Raw genomic sequence first — 15,063 nt, 5'->3', positions numbered from 1 at the left:
TCTTATTCGCGGTCTAAAAGCTCTCTCGGTTTTGAAGAAAGGAAAGGCGCATAGCTGGTGCATTTTGTCAGTGGACACCTCAAATGCACCACGAACTCCGACTGAAAGTTCGGTAACTCAATGTTTTAGTCGGCGTCGTACGCACTTGAGGCACTCACCGACAAAGTGAACCATCAATGCGTATTTTCTTTTCTCAAAATCGAGAGAGCTTTTAGACCGCGAATAAGATTAGACTGGAAATAAGCCGGTCTTATTTGTTTCGTGCAAGCCGGCCCTGGATTGGATCGAGCTAGCGCGGCTTGGCTGCTCTTGAATTTTCTTGTCTGTCCGGCTCGTTGTCAAGTGACGGGAGCGTTTAGAGAAGCCAAACAACACTTGCATGTTTTAATCTTTCTTATCATGTATAAAAAAATGTGCGAAAGAGATCCTTACGTGTTTTTTTACCTGCAACACTTGTTTCAGTTTCGTTTTTTTATGGTTTCAGTTTCGGTTTTGATGGTTTCAACATGATTTCAAGAGCGGAGAAATAGTTATAATTTCATGTTTTTTTTTTCATTGCGACAGTGTGCCTGCTTGCGTAAAGTGTTATCTACAGATATAAATACGCCCTGGAGTCTGGACAGAAATCCAGTAACGTCCAGAGTTGCGGCCCAAAAATCCAGGCTACTATATCTCGCGGACGGCGCCTAGTGCTGGTCCGCACCGTATGCCGGATGGCACGTAAGGAGAGGCAGGTCCAAAGCAAGTTTCATAAGGCGAGGTCTTGGTGAGACCCATCTCACACCCCCCTAGTGACGCAGGGTTAGTTACAGCGATTACAGCATCATATCATCATCATCAATCAGCCTGATTACGCCCACTGCAGGGCAAATTGGCCTCTCCCATGTCTCTCCGATTCTAAATATGGGCTCCTCGCTGCTTGCGCGCTGCATGCGCGCTGCTCTCACGTTACTTACGTCACCGCGTCGCCGCTTGGTTGGAGCTACTGTATGGTAACTGTATAGTAACTTTACGCTTAGCCGGGCGTGAGCGCGGCGGCGGAAGCGTCTGCCGTACGTTGCGCGCTGCAGCGCAAACTTCCTGTTTTGCGCCGCCGGATATCGGGAAGAGCGACAGTTCCAGTCTGCCCTGTTATTCTTCATTTTTGCGTCAGCCCTCGACGAAGCACAAGGCCATCTCGAGCAGTTTAGCAACATTTAAAGCGTGCCAAGGCGAACTTAACTGCACTGTTTAAATTACTCCAAGCTTATTGTGGTGCAAGATTTAAGGACTAGCTCAGTTACAGTGTCTTAATTTTTGTTCGACTAGAATTTGCTTCGCAATAAAAGTAATTTCAACTGCTGCTGGAAAATTTTATTAGCCATCCGGGTGGCAGCACACTTCAGCAAAGTATCTAACTGAAGATTTTCAAGATTTCTGCCACCTTATTTGTGAGCTGAATTTAGGTCCTCAGATTCTGATGCATTAACGTACATCACTTATTTTGCAGACATGTAAAATAATCATTGTTGGTTCTGTTTGGCAACACTAGCGAAACGGCATTGTTTGGGCCCTTCACTACGGCGTTGCTGACAGTCGCTTTGGGACGTTAAGCCCTACAAACCATAAACCTTGCTTATAAAGTAGGCTGACGGAAAAAAACATATGAAGGCTTTAATGACGTTACGACGGGAACAAGTATTTATCAGAGTATATGATTCTTCCACAGAAGCACGGACCCCGCCCCACACACACACACACACACACACACACACACACACACACACACACACACACACACACACACACACACACACACACACACACACACACACACACACACACACACACACACACACACACACACACACACACACACACACACACACACACACACACACACACACACACACACACACACACACACACACACACACACACACACACACACACACACACACACACACACACACACACACACACACACACACACACACACACACACACACACACACACACACACACACACACACACACACACACACACACACACACACACACACACACACACACACACACACACACACACACACACACACACACACACACACACACACACACACACACACACACACACACACACACACACACACACACACACACACACACACACACACACACACACACACACACACACACACACACACACACACACACACACACACACACACACACACACACACACACACACACACACACACACACACACACACACACACACACACACACACACACACGAGAGAGAGAGAGAGAGAGAGAGTGTGTGTTTTGGTGCCTTTGCTTTACAATGAACTACCAACTAGCCCAGCAAGAAGTTTTCGCTTCAGTCTCTAGCGGAGAGCGAGAAACTCAGAACCAGTTAGACCGGCTCTCGTAAACGACGGCTTTACGCGGTTTCGATAGCGAGCGGCGCACGGATGGAGGTCACTACACATTGGTAGCAGCAGTAAAGTTAACTGCGTGACTAGGCTATCGATCTAATAGCTTTCTTTTATTTGTGTTGCTGTCATCAGTCTAACGATTCACTCACTCGGTCGGTCGTCTCTGCGTGCATTATAACAAATAAGGCAGCTAGCTGACACACACCAACAGGGCTCCACGCAACTCTTGGCGGTGCTCCACTCCGCCGAAGGAAAAGTTTCTTTTTGTTTCTGGCGTGACAAATGACAACAAAAGATATACATAATTGGTCTAGTTGAAGAGATCAGTCTTTATTGACTCTTTAGGCGCCTATGGTGAGGCTCTTTGGAAACAGGAACGGCGACGACGTAGTGCGTCAAGATGGCGTTGGCTCTGGAAGTGAAAACATAGCAAATTAATAAGAGAACGGAATTATTACCCGTTGCCTACTTCCTAAAATGAGTGCTCCAATCAACCCCCATCTCTGAAAGGTAAAACATACGAGTAATTAAAAATATGCACGTTCTCTGAAAGGCACGCCTCTGTCGGCTTATTTCCAAAGTTTCGTTTTCAAGATAACATTGAGCTCTGTATGTTCGTATGCACCTGCCTCACCACCAACAACTACTGTGCATTCGGCTTGCTGCCCTGGCTATCCTGTCAAGTCATCATGTATTCTTACGTGAATACGGAATGTTTCGTATCAAAAATATCTGTACACTTTTCGCTTCCCATAGAAGTGAACTACTAGCAACTTGCGATAGGTTTGCAGCATCCTACACTTACGCAAATAAATTTGCACTACCCATAAACAGTGTACAGACAGTCAATGAACTGTGCTGAACATTTCCTCAAAGCATCTCCAGCCTTTAGAGTATGATGAGCCTCAGGCCGACCTCAACCACAGGTGGTCACTAACGAGGAGTACTGTTAGTTTTGAGGGCACCCAGACAGTGCGTACCTTTAGCCAAGATAACCTCCACCGAAGCCAGCCCCGGCGGCCTTTCCAAACGACGACTGTCCAAAGCCGGCCTGGTGTCCAGCAGCGCCACTTCCGAAACCAGCGGAGCCCTGTTTGTGACCGGAGCCGAAGTTCTTGCTGTCACTCGCCGAGAAGCCAGAGCTGTGGCTGTAGCCCTGGTTGTTGCTGTAGGCGTTCACGTTCCTGTTGGAGGCGCCACCAGCGAAGCCAGCGGATCCCTGGTTGTAACCACCAGCGCCGCCCTGGTATCCGCCCTGGTAACCACCGGCCAAAGATCCGTAGCCGGACTGGTAGCCGCCTCCAAGTCCTCCGAGACCGCCGTATCCGGCACCGCCATACCCAAGACCACCGTATCCGAGACGACCGTACCTAAGGCCTCCATAACCGAGACCACCGTATCCGGCACCGCCATATCCGAGACCCCCATATCCGGGACGACCGTATCCAAGGCCGCCATAACCGAGACCTCCGTAACCAGCGCCTCCGTATCCAAGACCCCCATAACCGACGCGACCGTATCTAAGACCGCCATAACCGAGACCACCGTATCCAGCCCCGCCAAATCCAAGGCCGCCATATCCCAGACGACCATATCCAAGGCCACCACTGCCAAGGCCGCCATATCCGAGGCCACCTCCTCCAACGAGTCCAGTGCCAACGACTCCAGGACCGGCGAGACCAGCTGCACCGTAACCAGCACCGCCAACTGCTCCGAATCCACGGCCGATCTCAGCGCCTCCGAGACCAGATCCCACTCCGGCACCGAAGCCACCGACTAAGAGGCCACCGCCGAGGATGCCTCCACGACCTTCGACCTCTTTGTCCTTCTTGGCGGCGTCTTCAGCGAGGACGCTGCACGCCACGAGGGCGCAGATAGCAGCAGCTGCGAAGAACTGCGAAGAATGCAAGATCGTAAAAAATTTTACACGGCGTTTTGATGGTCACATCATCAGGCGTCCATCAGTTTTAGGTGGTGGACACCTGATGTTTAGCTGAGAATATATATTCTGAAATGACTCCGAAAAGAATCTCTTCTGCACTAGAACTACTTGCTTCCATTCATCGGACCCCACTTCACCACTCGGTCATTAATTTCCTCGAGGTCATGAAGTACTCGAGGCGAGGCACACACAGGCTTTTGTAGATCTGCTCAGCTCAATGTCTAGTTCGGAAACTGGCACGTCACTACATAATCATTGGATCCCTCAACGTTAGTCGCGAAACGTCTTTATTAATATCTAAAAAATACAAAATGTGGTTTTACGCTACTTTGCAACCCTTTATAAAGTTGGACTTTATAGGTTCAAAACTGAGTCAACAACGGCATATCCAGCGATCGGCAATATCTGTGCCTTTGAGTTGGTCCCTTTATTTGTAATGCTCGCGACAACTGGACCTCATTAAAGGAGGCAGAATTTTCTAAAATCCGCAATAAAAGCTCGCGAGGTCATCATCATCAGCAGCCTGACTACGCCCACTGCGGGACAAAGGCCTCCCCCATGTCTCTCCAATTAACCTTGTTCTTTGCGAGCTGCAGCCACCGTATCCCCGCAAACTCCTTAATCTCATCCGCCCACCTAACTTTCTGACGCCCCCTGCTACGTTTGCCTTCTCTCGGAATCCTTCGCATTACACGCTGGCGAGGTATGCAGCGCGAAATAGGATTTTACAGAAAGAAGGGGGGACTTTGCACGGGGTTCCCTCGGTACTGTCGGGTTTCGACTACGTTGTCTATTTGAAGTGGGCTTCGAAATTCACTGCACTGGTGCGACAGTATACGCTATATGTCTGACATGATTTTTTTTCGTGACAAGTTATTGCCTCTGATAAAACATTCATCCCACGAGCGGCACACATTGAACTGCTTTAAAGATTACTGACTGTGCTTTATCAAACTAGTGGCACATCGACATTATTAATAAGGTTAACACCTCCGGCATCTTTGCCAATATTTAGCAAGACAAAATAATCGACAGTTTTTCTCACTTCAGCGCGCTACAGGGTGCAATAGCACAGATATTCTTCCTCAGCGGGTTGAAAGGTTGTGCTGAGGTTTGCTACTATTTGTCTTAGGCCCAAGTCAGGATGTCAGTCTCGTAAGGGCGATCACATTAAAACTAAAAATGGAAAGTAACTAAACGATGAATTGTAACATTGTAATTCTGTTAAGTAAAAGGCGCCGAATGTATATATATATTCGCTGTATGCTCTTTAGTGCAGAATAAGGCCATACCGTTCGATGCAAATCTTAATGTCTAGGCATTCTACCGGCTTTTGAAATCGGAGAGACGGGATTACAGCTAGGAGCTTTAAGATGGACTGCAGTACATTGAAGCATATACAAAAGAAGCGGTGCTATTCTCCTTTACGCTGAGTCCACGACATAATGTCTACGATGCGATCAGCTGTTCATGGTTATCAAACGTTAGGCGTGGTCCTTTAGATGACTGTAGGATATTCAGAGATAGCAGCGTTATTATCAAAGAACATTTCACTCAAGTTACCGACTCATACTGTTCATCGTCACTAAGGGTCCTCCTTTGAAACTGAGAGTAAAGCCACGGGAATCCTACCACAGAAATTGCTTTGAAAGGCAATGCGATGGCCATGACAGTGCTACTTGCATTTCCCGTGTACTTTTATCCACTACTTAGGTATATATGTTTTAGATTGTTTTGAAAATAATGTTTTATTCATTGTGGTTTGTTGCCATGTAACTTTGAAAAAACAAACAAAAAAAGTACTTCCTTGAAATTTGGAAATAAACGCTATACAGGTTCGATTTAATCGATAACAATATTCGTAGTAAATTTCAACCCACTCCGAACTCAGGAATAGATTATTATCCCACAAAATTAACTAATTTGCTCAATTCTCAGGAAACCACTCTAGTGCCGGCCTGCTCCCTTGTAGGTATTATATACTAAACACCAATGGTCGACCAAACCTAATTAGGGCATGCTAGCCCCAGATTCTTAGCGCCATAAACACATTATAACTTACTAAACTCTCACCTTCATTGGTGCAGGGATGTTCGCCTTCAGTAATGAGTCTCTCGGTCCCGGGCTCTCGGCTCCTTTGGCTACGAACACCGATCTTTGGCAAGGACTGTGAACCTCGTCCGCAGTTGCTGTCCTTTTATACCGGTGCGGTGAGGGCGTCACGCAGTGAGCAAAAAGTGAAACAGCACAACTCCTCCGTACACCGGAAGTGACGAGTAATACGTGCAATTCTGAAAGTCGTTTACCGTTGCAACTTACCTGTTGCGCAAGAACAGAAAGAGCCGAGATGCAATAGGTGTCGTTATCTCTTACACTATACCGCCTCCGCACTCGCAGCGGCCTTCCCCGAAGTTCGCCTCAAGCTTCCGTTCCCCGCCGCAGCGCGGTTCTCCGGGTATCCCCGCTCCTCTTTCCGTTAAGCACCCGTCGAGGCGAAATGCGATGATTCGAACACGTCCGCGAGTGTTCGAGGGACCTGAGGGTTCGTGTTCATAAAGACAAGAGCAATGGGAGGATGGAAAAGAGCCCTTGTTATCGTACCGTGAGAAAACCAAAGAGAAGAAGATAATTGATAATCTAAAGTTTTTTCCCAGAGAGGCAGCATTGTTTGAGCGCCATGTGCCTGCTGTCCTGTGTATTTGCGCTGCTTGTCTTAAGGCAACGAGACGACGTCTGAGTAGAGAAAGGTTTACCAAAAGCACCAAATGAATTTGTGTTTGAAGGGAAAATGTACTGCACGGCGGCTGAACATGAGATGGAGTGACAAGATTAATAAATTAATTAATAATAACACCTCCAACCTTTTATCGTACTCGTCTGGATATAACACAAGGCAACGGCACGATTTTTCAGTGACGCCATTAAATGTGAGAATTAACTCCTATAAGTCTTCCTATTTCCCTAGAACGATTACAGACTTGAATAATCTCAGTAATGATGCATTATCACAACCGTCACTAAAAATGTTTGAAGCCCATCTTCAGTTCCCTTATATCTTTTCTATGACATGATTCAGTTGTGTTGTATTTGTATCGTGTATTTTGCATTTCTGTTTCTTGATTTATTATTTTGTATAATTGATTTAAAATTTCATTTTAACATCTTAAGAGCGTGTTTATTGTTTCCAGCGCCTGTTTGCGTTTATATTGTATGCCCATCCTGCTAAGGTCTTGTAAAGGATCGCAGTATCAATAAATAAAATAAATTTCCTACAACAATAAGTGCACTGCACTTGGATGTTGATGATGGTGACGAAAACTAAGATTTCTGCACCCGCGGTCGACCAGCGCGGCAAGCAAGCTAAACGAAACAAAAGAAAGCAATCGTCTTTCAGTAAACTTTGGTCGTCTGACACAGCTGGTGGAGTCCTTATTGTTTTATGAGGTGTAAGGACGACATATAGTTGCAATGTCGCTAATTCTGCAAAAAATCTTCAACTTTAAACAGCCTTCCTTACTGGATTTACTTCGTCAAGGCACATCTGAACACTGTGGATTTATATCTATAGACACACTACAGCGATCCAAAGAAAAATGAGAATAAAAAGCAAAGGCGGGAGCAGCTGATTTGTACTGTTATTATATAAGCCCTTGTCATTAATGAGAGTTAATTGCGCTTTCCGTGTTAATTGTATCGTGACAAGGCGCAAAAGGTAGTAAAGACCAGTATATGCCGAAGAAACGCAAACAGCTTTATACATTATATAATTAGCCATTCGTCGCGGTGTCTTGCTCTCAGCTGCAGTGGCCACCTTTCGATGGGGGACAATTAAGGAATACTCGTTAATTAATGCTATGTTCTATATGGTATAATCATGAGCAGTGGTGAGAAGTACCACACGGAGCATTTCACTAGTCTATAGGTCTGGAGTACAGATAATCGCAGTACGGCAGGATACCTACAGGATGTATGCAGTGTGAGTCATGATTACACCTGCCTAATTGTTTGCATTAGGAAAGCACCAATATCCGGCAAGAGAGTTTACCTGACTACTGGATTGGTGTCCCGATCTTAAAGGGGCTCTCAGGATAACTGCATCCAACTGCAGCAAAAATCTATTCTGTGGCCTGTTTCGGTTTTGTTGTTATTTGTGCGGTAGCAAAAACATACCCAACAATTGTGGACCAAAGCATTTTTGAGCCGGAAGCTGTTTATGAACGCAACTTTTTCACATAATGTAAAATTTCACTTTAACAGTCAATATATCCGCAGATCGCCCGACGGCAGTCTTGTATTTTTTTTTCTATTAACGCTTTTGCTATCGTCAAAAGCGTTCCCCATTGGTTTTCTGTGCCAGTCTTAACTGTTCGATGCGATTGATGGAAACACTGTAAAAGAAAGATTTTGCTACATATCAGAAAAATGGGCCGGTCATTACCTTCAATATTTCCATAATAGTATCTTAAAGTTTTCCAATTTTCAAAATCTTTGTCCGAGAAAGCTGGACATGTGAACTCGCCACGTCTGAACCGAAATATACTAAAAAAAAAAAATGCTCTGCGGTTGCCATTCTGAAGTGAATGGTGGTGCAGGCTACCCCCAGATGTCCGCCACGCCTGAAAAACAGTGTTCACGTCAGCGCAGTTCACTGGCAAAAAAAAAGAAAACGGCACGGTGTGGCGACACCTGCATTTAGTTCTTTTTTTTTTACCTTTACTAACTTACAGAAGCTCCGTTTTAGTGACAATTGCTCCATTGTCTTTATGACACAGTAGGCTATCGACGGAGGCCAACTTGAATTCGTACTCAGTGTACTCTTGCTTAGCTTTTCATTATTGCGTCACACCACCTTTATCATGATCAACTAAAATGTGACATTTCTGGATTGTTCACTATTCAGTTAACTGCTCAGTTTTTTTTCAGCCATAATCTGTACCAACTCCATAGTGAAACAGAGTGAACGCTTGCGCGGTGTACAAATAAATAAATAGAGAAATAAATGCCACCTTTGCTCACTTTGGCTTAAATGCTTAAATGTTAGAATAGTCAGTGTAGTGACGAAAGCCTCGAATTCACGACGAATATCCACCGCAGCTAATTGTTTCGAACTGTTGAACTGTGGACCTGCTTTTCAACTAATTGGTGATCCAATCGCCAATAACTTCCGAGAGCCGGCATCGCGCAGTGCACAGCAAATTTTTCTCTCCCGAGAGAAATATTTTTCCCCTAAAGTTACTCTCTTCTTAATTTCATCGTGGGATAAATGGTGTAAACTAAGATGTATTCTTCACTTTCTTGGAGCCCTATGAAAAAAGCTTCTCAAAATACTGGGAACGTTCTTAGGTTTTTTCTTTCTTTAGTTATATCGGAATCTAGCGCAATCTTCCGCTGTGCATGCGTAGAAATATACCCTGCTGGACGATCTCATTTCGCAGTTCACCCGACCACTGATGTTAACTGCTGAAAGTGTTGCATCGCTTGGCGTTCACACATGGCAAAGTGAAACAGGCGGGCAGAAGTGGGCAGGTTCTCGTTCGGCCATGTGCCTGGCAGGGTATTCCAGAAGGCAAGAGTGCAAGTTGATGTGACACACACACACACACCCTCCGAACACGTATTCACGGGCAACTCATACGAATGCCCGCACTCAGAAATGTCTATTGGTCAGGCGGAGTGCTGTGTGTATGCGGGGAAAACCAGAAGTATTAGCGAAGAGGTGACCGGGTGCAACGACGCTTGCGCCAGCAGTGGCCGGAGGCGATTTGCGGGCAGTGAACGGGAAACACCGGCGTCGTGAAACTAGAGCGGCGGATAAAAAAAAAAAAAGCTCTCATCGCGTAGGTTTTCTTTTCGCGAAACCACGTCGATTAAGTATGCAGTTCGTGGTGTTGCCACGTCGCAAGGTAATAACTGCGACACGGATGAGAGTAAGGGGGGGGGGGGGGGGGGGGGGGACGTGCAGTTGCCTGCATTCCGTTGGGACTACGCCTCCTCTTCCGATGCATCCGCCCGAACGAAAGACAGGAAACAGGACAGCATCGTAGTCCAAGTTGAAGCTTATTAGCATTCACTACGCATTTAACGTTTCCTTGCCTCCCGTGAGCTTTGCTCTCCAAGGTCTAAAGCTTTTTGCTTCGGTAGTGTCAATGTTCGGGACGTCATTGTGCCCAATGAGAAAAAAAAAAGGTGGTTATCTTCTGGGGTTGTTTCGAACTTAGATATCTTCTTGATGTTCTGATCTGTGGTTGATGTCTTCTTGATCAAGCGTAAAATGATAAACGCCTTAGGTATAAAAAAAACAAAGAGAATTCTTTTTCGAAACGTCTCAAAGATATTCTACCAGGACATTTTGAAAATTCCCAAGAGGGTCTCAAAGATTTCTTCGCGTCTTTTGTCTGCGACGTACTACGAAGGCATACCACGAAGAAAGTCTTTCATAGAAGTGCGGCGACTGTTTCCATCCCTCTCATTTCACAGTTTTCTTCAACCATTCTCTCATCACGTCGTTGAAGTCATTTCCGAATAAACAGGAAGATGAAAACAAAGAGTTTACAGTTGGGCACCACTAGTCTCACATAGCCTCCAGACCGAGGTCTGACTGGAATTTTACTTAAGTTCCATTCCTTCCTTAATGTTTTCAGTCATCGACATCCGCTCCGGCAAAGCCGCATCCTTGCCAACGGGAAACAGTATTTCACAGTGGTGAAATACACAGTTGTTGAGCATGGGAGATGCATAGTTGCACATCAAAAATTTTTCGTTTTTCAGTTCGTCACCGACACTGCCACCGCTAATTCGTAACAATCCGAAACAATTCTGGAGATTTGTTAACAAAAGCTCGGGCGTGCCTCTGTTCCTAGCAGATCAATCAAGTTTTCCTGTATCTGACTGTGATGTTGCTGAGGCCCTGAACCGCACCTTCAGTGCATTGTTTACTTATTATCCTGGCGGATAGCTTGGCTCCCATTCATATCGTATATCATCTACAGATTGTTGACACCACGTTTGCACCTGATAGCATCACAAAAATCATTGTTTCGTTTAAACTCCTGTCATCAGTAGGAATCGACGGCATCAACTTAAATGAACCTGAAAACACTCAGCATGTGTGTAGCATAATCCTAGCTTACGTTTACCAGCAGACTATAGATTGGCTGGGCCCCTCAGCCTCGAAAGAGGGCAAAATTTCTCCAATACCCAAGAAAGGCTCAGGTAACACATATCCGTCCATCTCTCTTACAAGTATGTGCTCAAAAATCAAGTAATTTGTTTTCTGAAAGGCCTCTTTTGCGACATTAGAGTTGTTTTGAACGGCATAAGAGTCAACTTCGATATAAATGTTCATGTTGATACATTCTTAGATTTTGAAAAAAGCTTTTGGTAAGGTTCCCCATAAGCGACTTTTGCGCAAACTTTCGAGACTAAGCTTAAACACTTATGCATTTTATTCCATTTACGAGTTTCTTGTTAACTGGTTACGGTTCGATCGTGCTAACTATTACTCTACCAACTTCACGCCTGCCGTATCGGAAGGCACCGTCCTTGGCCCTCTTTCTTTTCTCATTTCTAGTAATGGCCTTCCTAACTGCGTCTCCCCGAATGCCCATTTCTTTGCCAGTGATTGTGTTATATACGGTTCATTTCTAACCCTACTTATAGTATAGCTCTTAAGAACTGCCTGACAAAAATCAAGAAATGATGTGGAAATCGGCGAACAGGTCTCAATGTTAACAAAACAGCCCCAATTTCTTTCTACATACGTCAGTATTACTTTTCGCACAACTACTTATTGAACGACACAGCTCTCTCTTAATTGTTTAGGTGTTCGCATGTTCAGCGTTCTCAAGTGGATTTCTCACGTCATAAATGTAACAATGCCGACTAACAACAGTGCTGCTAATTGACTATTCTGACTACTGCCTCACAATTGTCACGAATCTAATATTGAAAGCCGGTCTTCCAAGCTTACAAGTGCGTCGAAAAATATCCAGACTCTGCTTGTTTCTTACATTCTATCATGGTTTGTCACATAGCAGTCCAGTCATCGCGCCAATTCACCGGGCCTCAGCTACACTATGCAGTTTTTTTCGCCACGTGGCCTAAGGACGACGTATTTCCAGTCTTTTTTTGTAAGGACAGCTGTCGAATGGAACGATCTTCCAACAAACATTATCCTGCACTAATCCCAGTCATTTCAAAGCCGTTATCGAGCAACTTACTTGTTAAACTTGTCTCTCCCAAACATCATGTAAAATGCTGGACCTCCGGAGTCTATGAGAAAATGCAAATAAATGAATAAAAATGAAATTGAAGCCTGTGAAGTGGATGCAAACAGTTTTTTTTTTCTTATTCTCTTCCGTAACGCATGTACGATTTCGCGAACTGAGAAGTAACCAAACAAATGCAAAAGCATCTTTGCAAGAAGAAGCTGCTTTATTTATAAATAGTGGAAGCTACAAATGTAGGTCCTACTTATGCCGAATGCAGATAACGACAGGTCTCCGCAAATGTGCAAGCTACAAACATAAGTCCCACATATATCAAATGCAGATAACTTCGAGTTGTTTGCAGTGCACATGAGTATTGAATGAAACTTATGGAAGTGAGAAATAAAAAAATTGGGCCCAACCTTTCTGCCCTTCTCTGACATCATGCTGTGACGATAGGACTGCAATGTACTCAATTTTCTTGAAGGTAGCTCCCTGATGACACTTCATCACGCTTCTGGATCACGTGCTCTATAGTTTTCTGCTTCCGAATTTTTACTTTCTCATACAATCTCTATTTTAAAGTGAAATTAAACTTCTACCTGCCAATTCTATGCAGCAGCACAATGCTTTCGTACAACTTTCGTTTTATTATTGGCTTCGTTGACTTAATTCTTGCTGGCGTTAAATGCGTGATGCCGAGCTGCTCGTGGGAGTCGTATGTGCAGCAACGCTTGGCCCATTTCGTGAAGAAAATGTGTGTAATCCGTCGCAATATTTGTGCTTGCCAAAGCTTCTTCTTCATGGTTCCTCTCCGTGCGCGCTATTATGAGCAGTCCTTCTATCGGCACCACTTGCAACGGCAGCTGCATGCACCAAGGCATTATTTTGGCTTCGACACATACATCGGGAAGCCGTCAAATAAACCAGGTGCGGCTTACGTCTTGAGCTTCGCTATCGTGTGCTGTGACGGTACGACGGCGCCTTAGACAACTCATTCATTGACAGGAACGATGTCACTTACGTCGAAGTGTTCTTACGGAAACGAACACACGGGAAGCCAAACGTAAAACTCCCGGTTTCCTGCCATGATATGGCTCACTTCCACTTTTCGCGCCGTCCGGCGTCTCAAGGCAAGGAGAACGACTGCTTTCCCTACGTTCCTGTGAAGCCGAAGCGGTAGACACGAAGCGGTACACAACAGGTGTTAGGCGCATCCTTCGCGGCACTTATAAACACTATACCAATACAGTGAACGACGAATATTATGTGCCAGTATGTCACGATATCACTCACAACGGCGGCTACCTCTACTGCCATCTGTACTGTGTCCTCATAGACGAGATCTGCGGGCACGATGCGGGCGCCTCTGGTAGCGTAGAAAGTTCACCCATAGCATAGGGGTGAAGCGTCATGACATGTAAGAGTATTGGAAGACTCTGGTAGCACACCTAACTCGATACGCTTCACAGAAGTGAAAAAATTGGAAGAATGAAGTCATAATTGGGATCGTTGGATAGCATTACCCTGATTGCGAATGGCGTGGGTGCGAAACCGAGGGCGTCGAATCAATCGTCAAGACGCATCAAGCAATGCTGAGTCACTCTAAATGGAGAAGTATGTATATAGAAATTTATGGTACGGCGTTACGGTCAAGACAAAAGGCTTACTGTTGACTAGTCAAGCATATTAATAGAATCATAAAAAGACCAAGAAACTTATCACATAAATTGCGCCATTAGGAAAGGAGCTGCGCCCACCGCCCCACAGATAGTTTTGTAGGCACTGCTGTACAAATGACAATAAAGACTGCGAGAGAAGTTCAGTGAGTGACATGTTTTATTGACTGGATGTTTGACTGCAGACTGATGAGTGAAAGAGGAACACTGTCGACCATACGCTCGCACTCTAGATGAGAATCTGAAATACAAAAACAAAAAACAGAGAGCGCCATTGTCACAGTCAGTCCATTTAAGTGTGTATATACGCAGTCCATTCTTGAATTTTTGCAATCGGCCTATAGCTTGCAAGTGCGTGGTCGCTAGCCACAGTGGAATATTAAAGGTTCTTTCAAGTCTTGTTCCATCGGAAAATACATTCATGTTCAGTGTAATATATTTTTTTACTTCTTGCTTGGTTTATGGCTCTTCAAATTATTTTTATATGAATTCTGCCCGGTTCTTCTGGGTTAGTTAAATACTTTATTGCATCTTAGTAGTATTCTTCACATTCCCCTGTAGGCGCACGTGGTACTCATGTAACTGAGACACCTAAAATAAATGTAAGACATAAGATGGGGCTACCATTTATTATTTCTCGGTGATGCAAGGTGTTATCTAGGATACAACATAGTCTCAACGAGACCGATCGAGATAGATTGCTACGTATATATTTTGCACACTTCCAGAAGGTCCTATAATCGCGCTTCCGTTCCCGGCCCTACATATGTCCATAATCACATGTGCCATGTCAGCAATTCAATATGTCCTTACCT

At 44.9% G+C, this 15,063-nt stretch overlaps 1 protein-coding gene across 1 annotated transcript; it reads right to left on the bottom strand.

Moving 5' to 3' along the window:
• Positions 1-2,725: 2,725 nt before the first annotated feature.
• Positions 2,726-6,511, bottom strand: LOC149330683 (uncharacterized). The gene is made up of 3 exons (XM_089559926.1): positions 6,436-6,511; positions 3,401-4,314; positions 2,726-2,832 (listed from the first exon to the last, which is right to left on the bottom strand). The coding sequence occupies exons 1-2, from the start codon at positions 6,439-6,441 to the stop codon at positions 3,403-3,405; spliced, it is 918 nt and encodes a 305-aa protein (XP_089416052.1). The 5' UTR covers positions 6,442-6,511; the 3' UTR covers positions 2,726-2,832; positions 3,401-3,402.
• Between the last annotated feature and the right edge of the window lie 8,552 nt (positions 6,512-15,063).

This window comes from Amblyomma mixtum, chromosome 9 (assembly GCF_055824585.1).
Source record: "Amblyomma mixtum isolate Tamu chromosome 9, ASM5582458v1, whole genome shotgun sequence".
Lineage (NCBI taxonomy): Eukaryota > Metazoa > Arthropoda > Arachnida > Ixodida > Ixodidae > Amblyomma > Amblyomma mixtum.
Note: the sequence above shows the minus strand (reverse complement) of the source record. Positions and strands in the feature narration are given on the sequence as shown.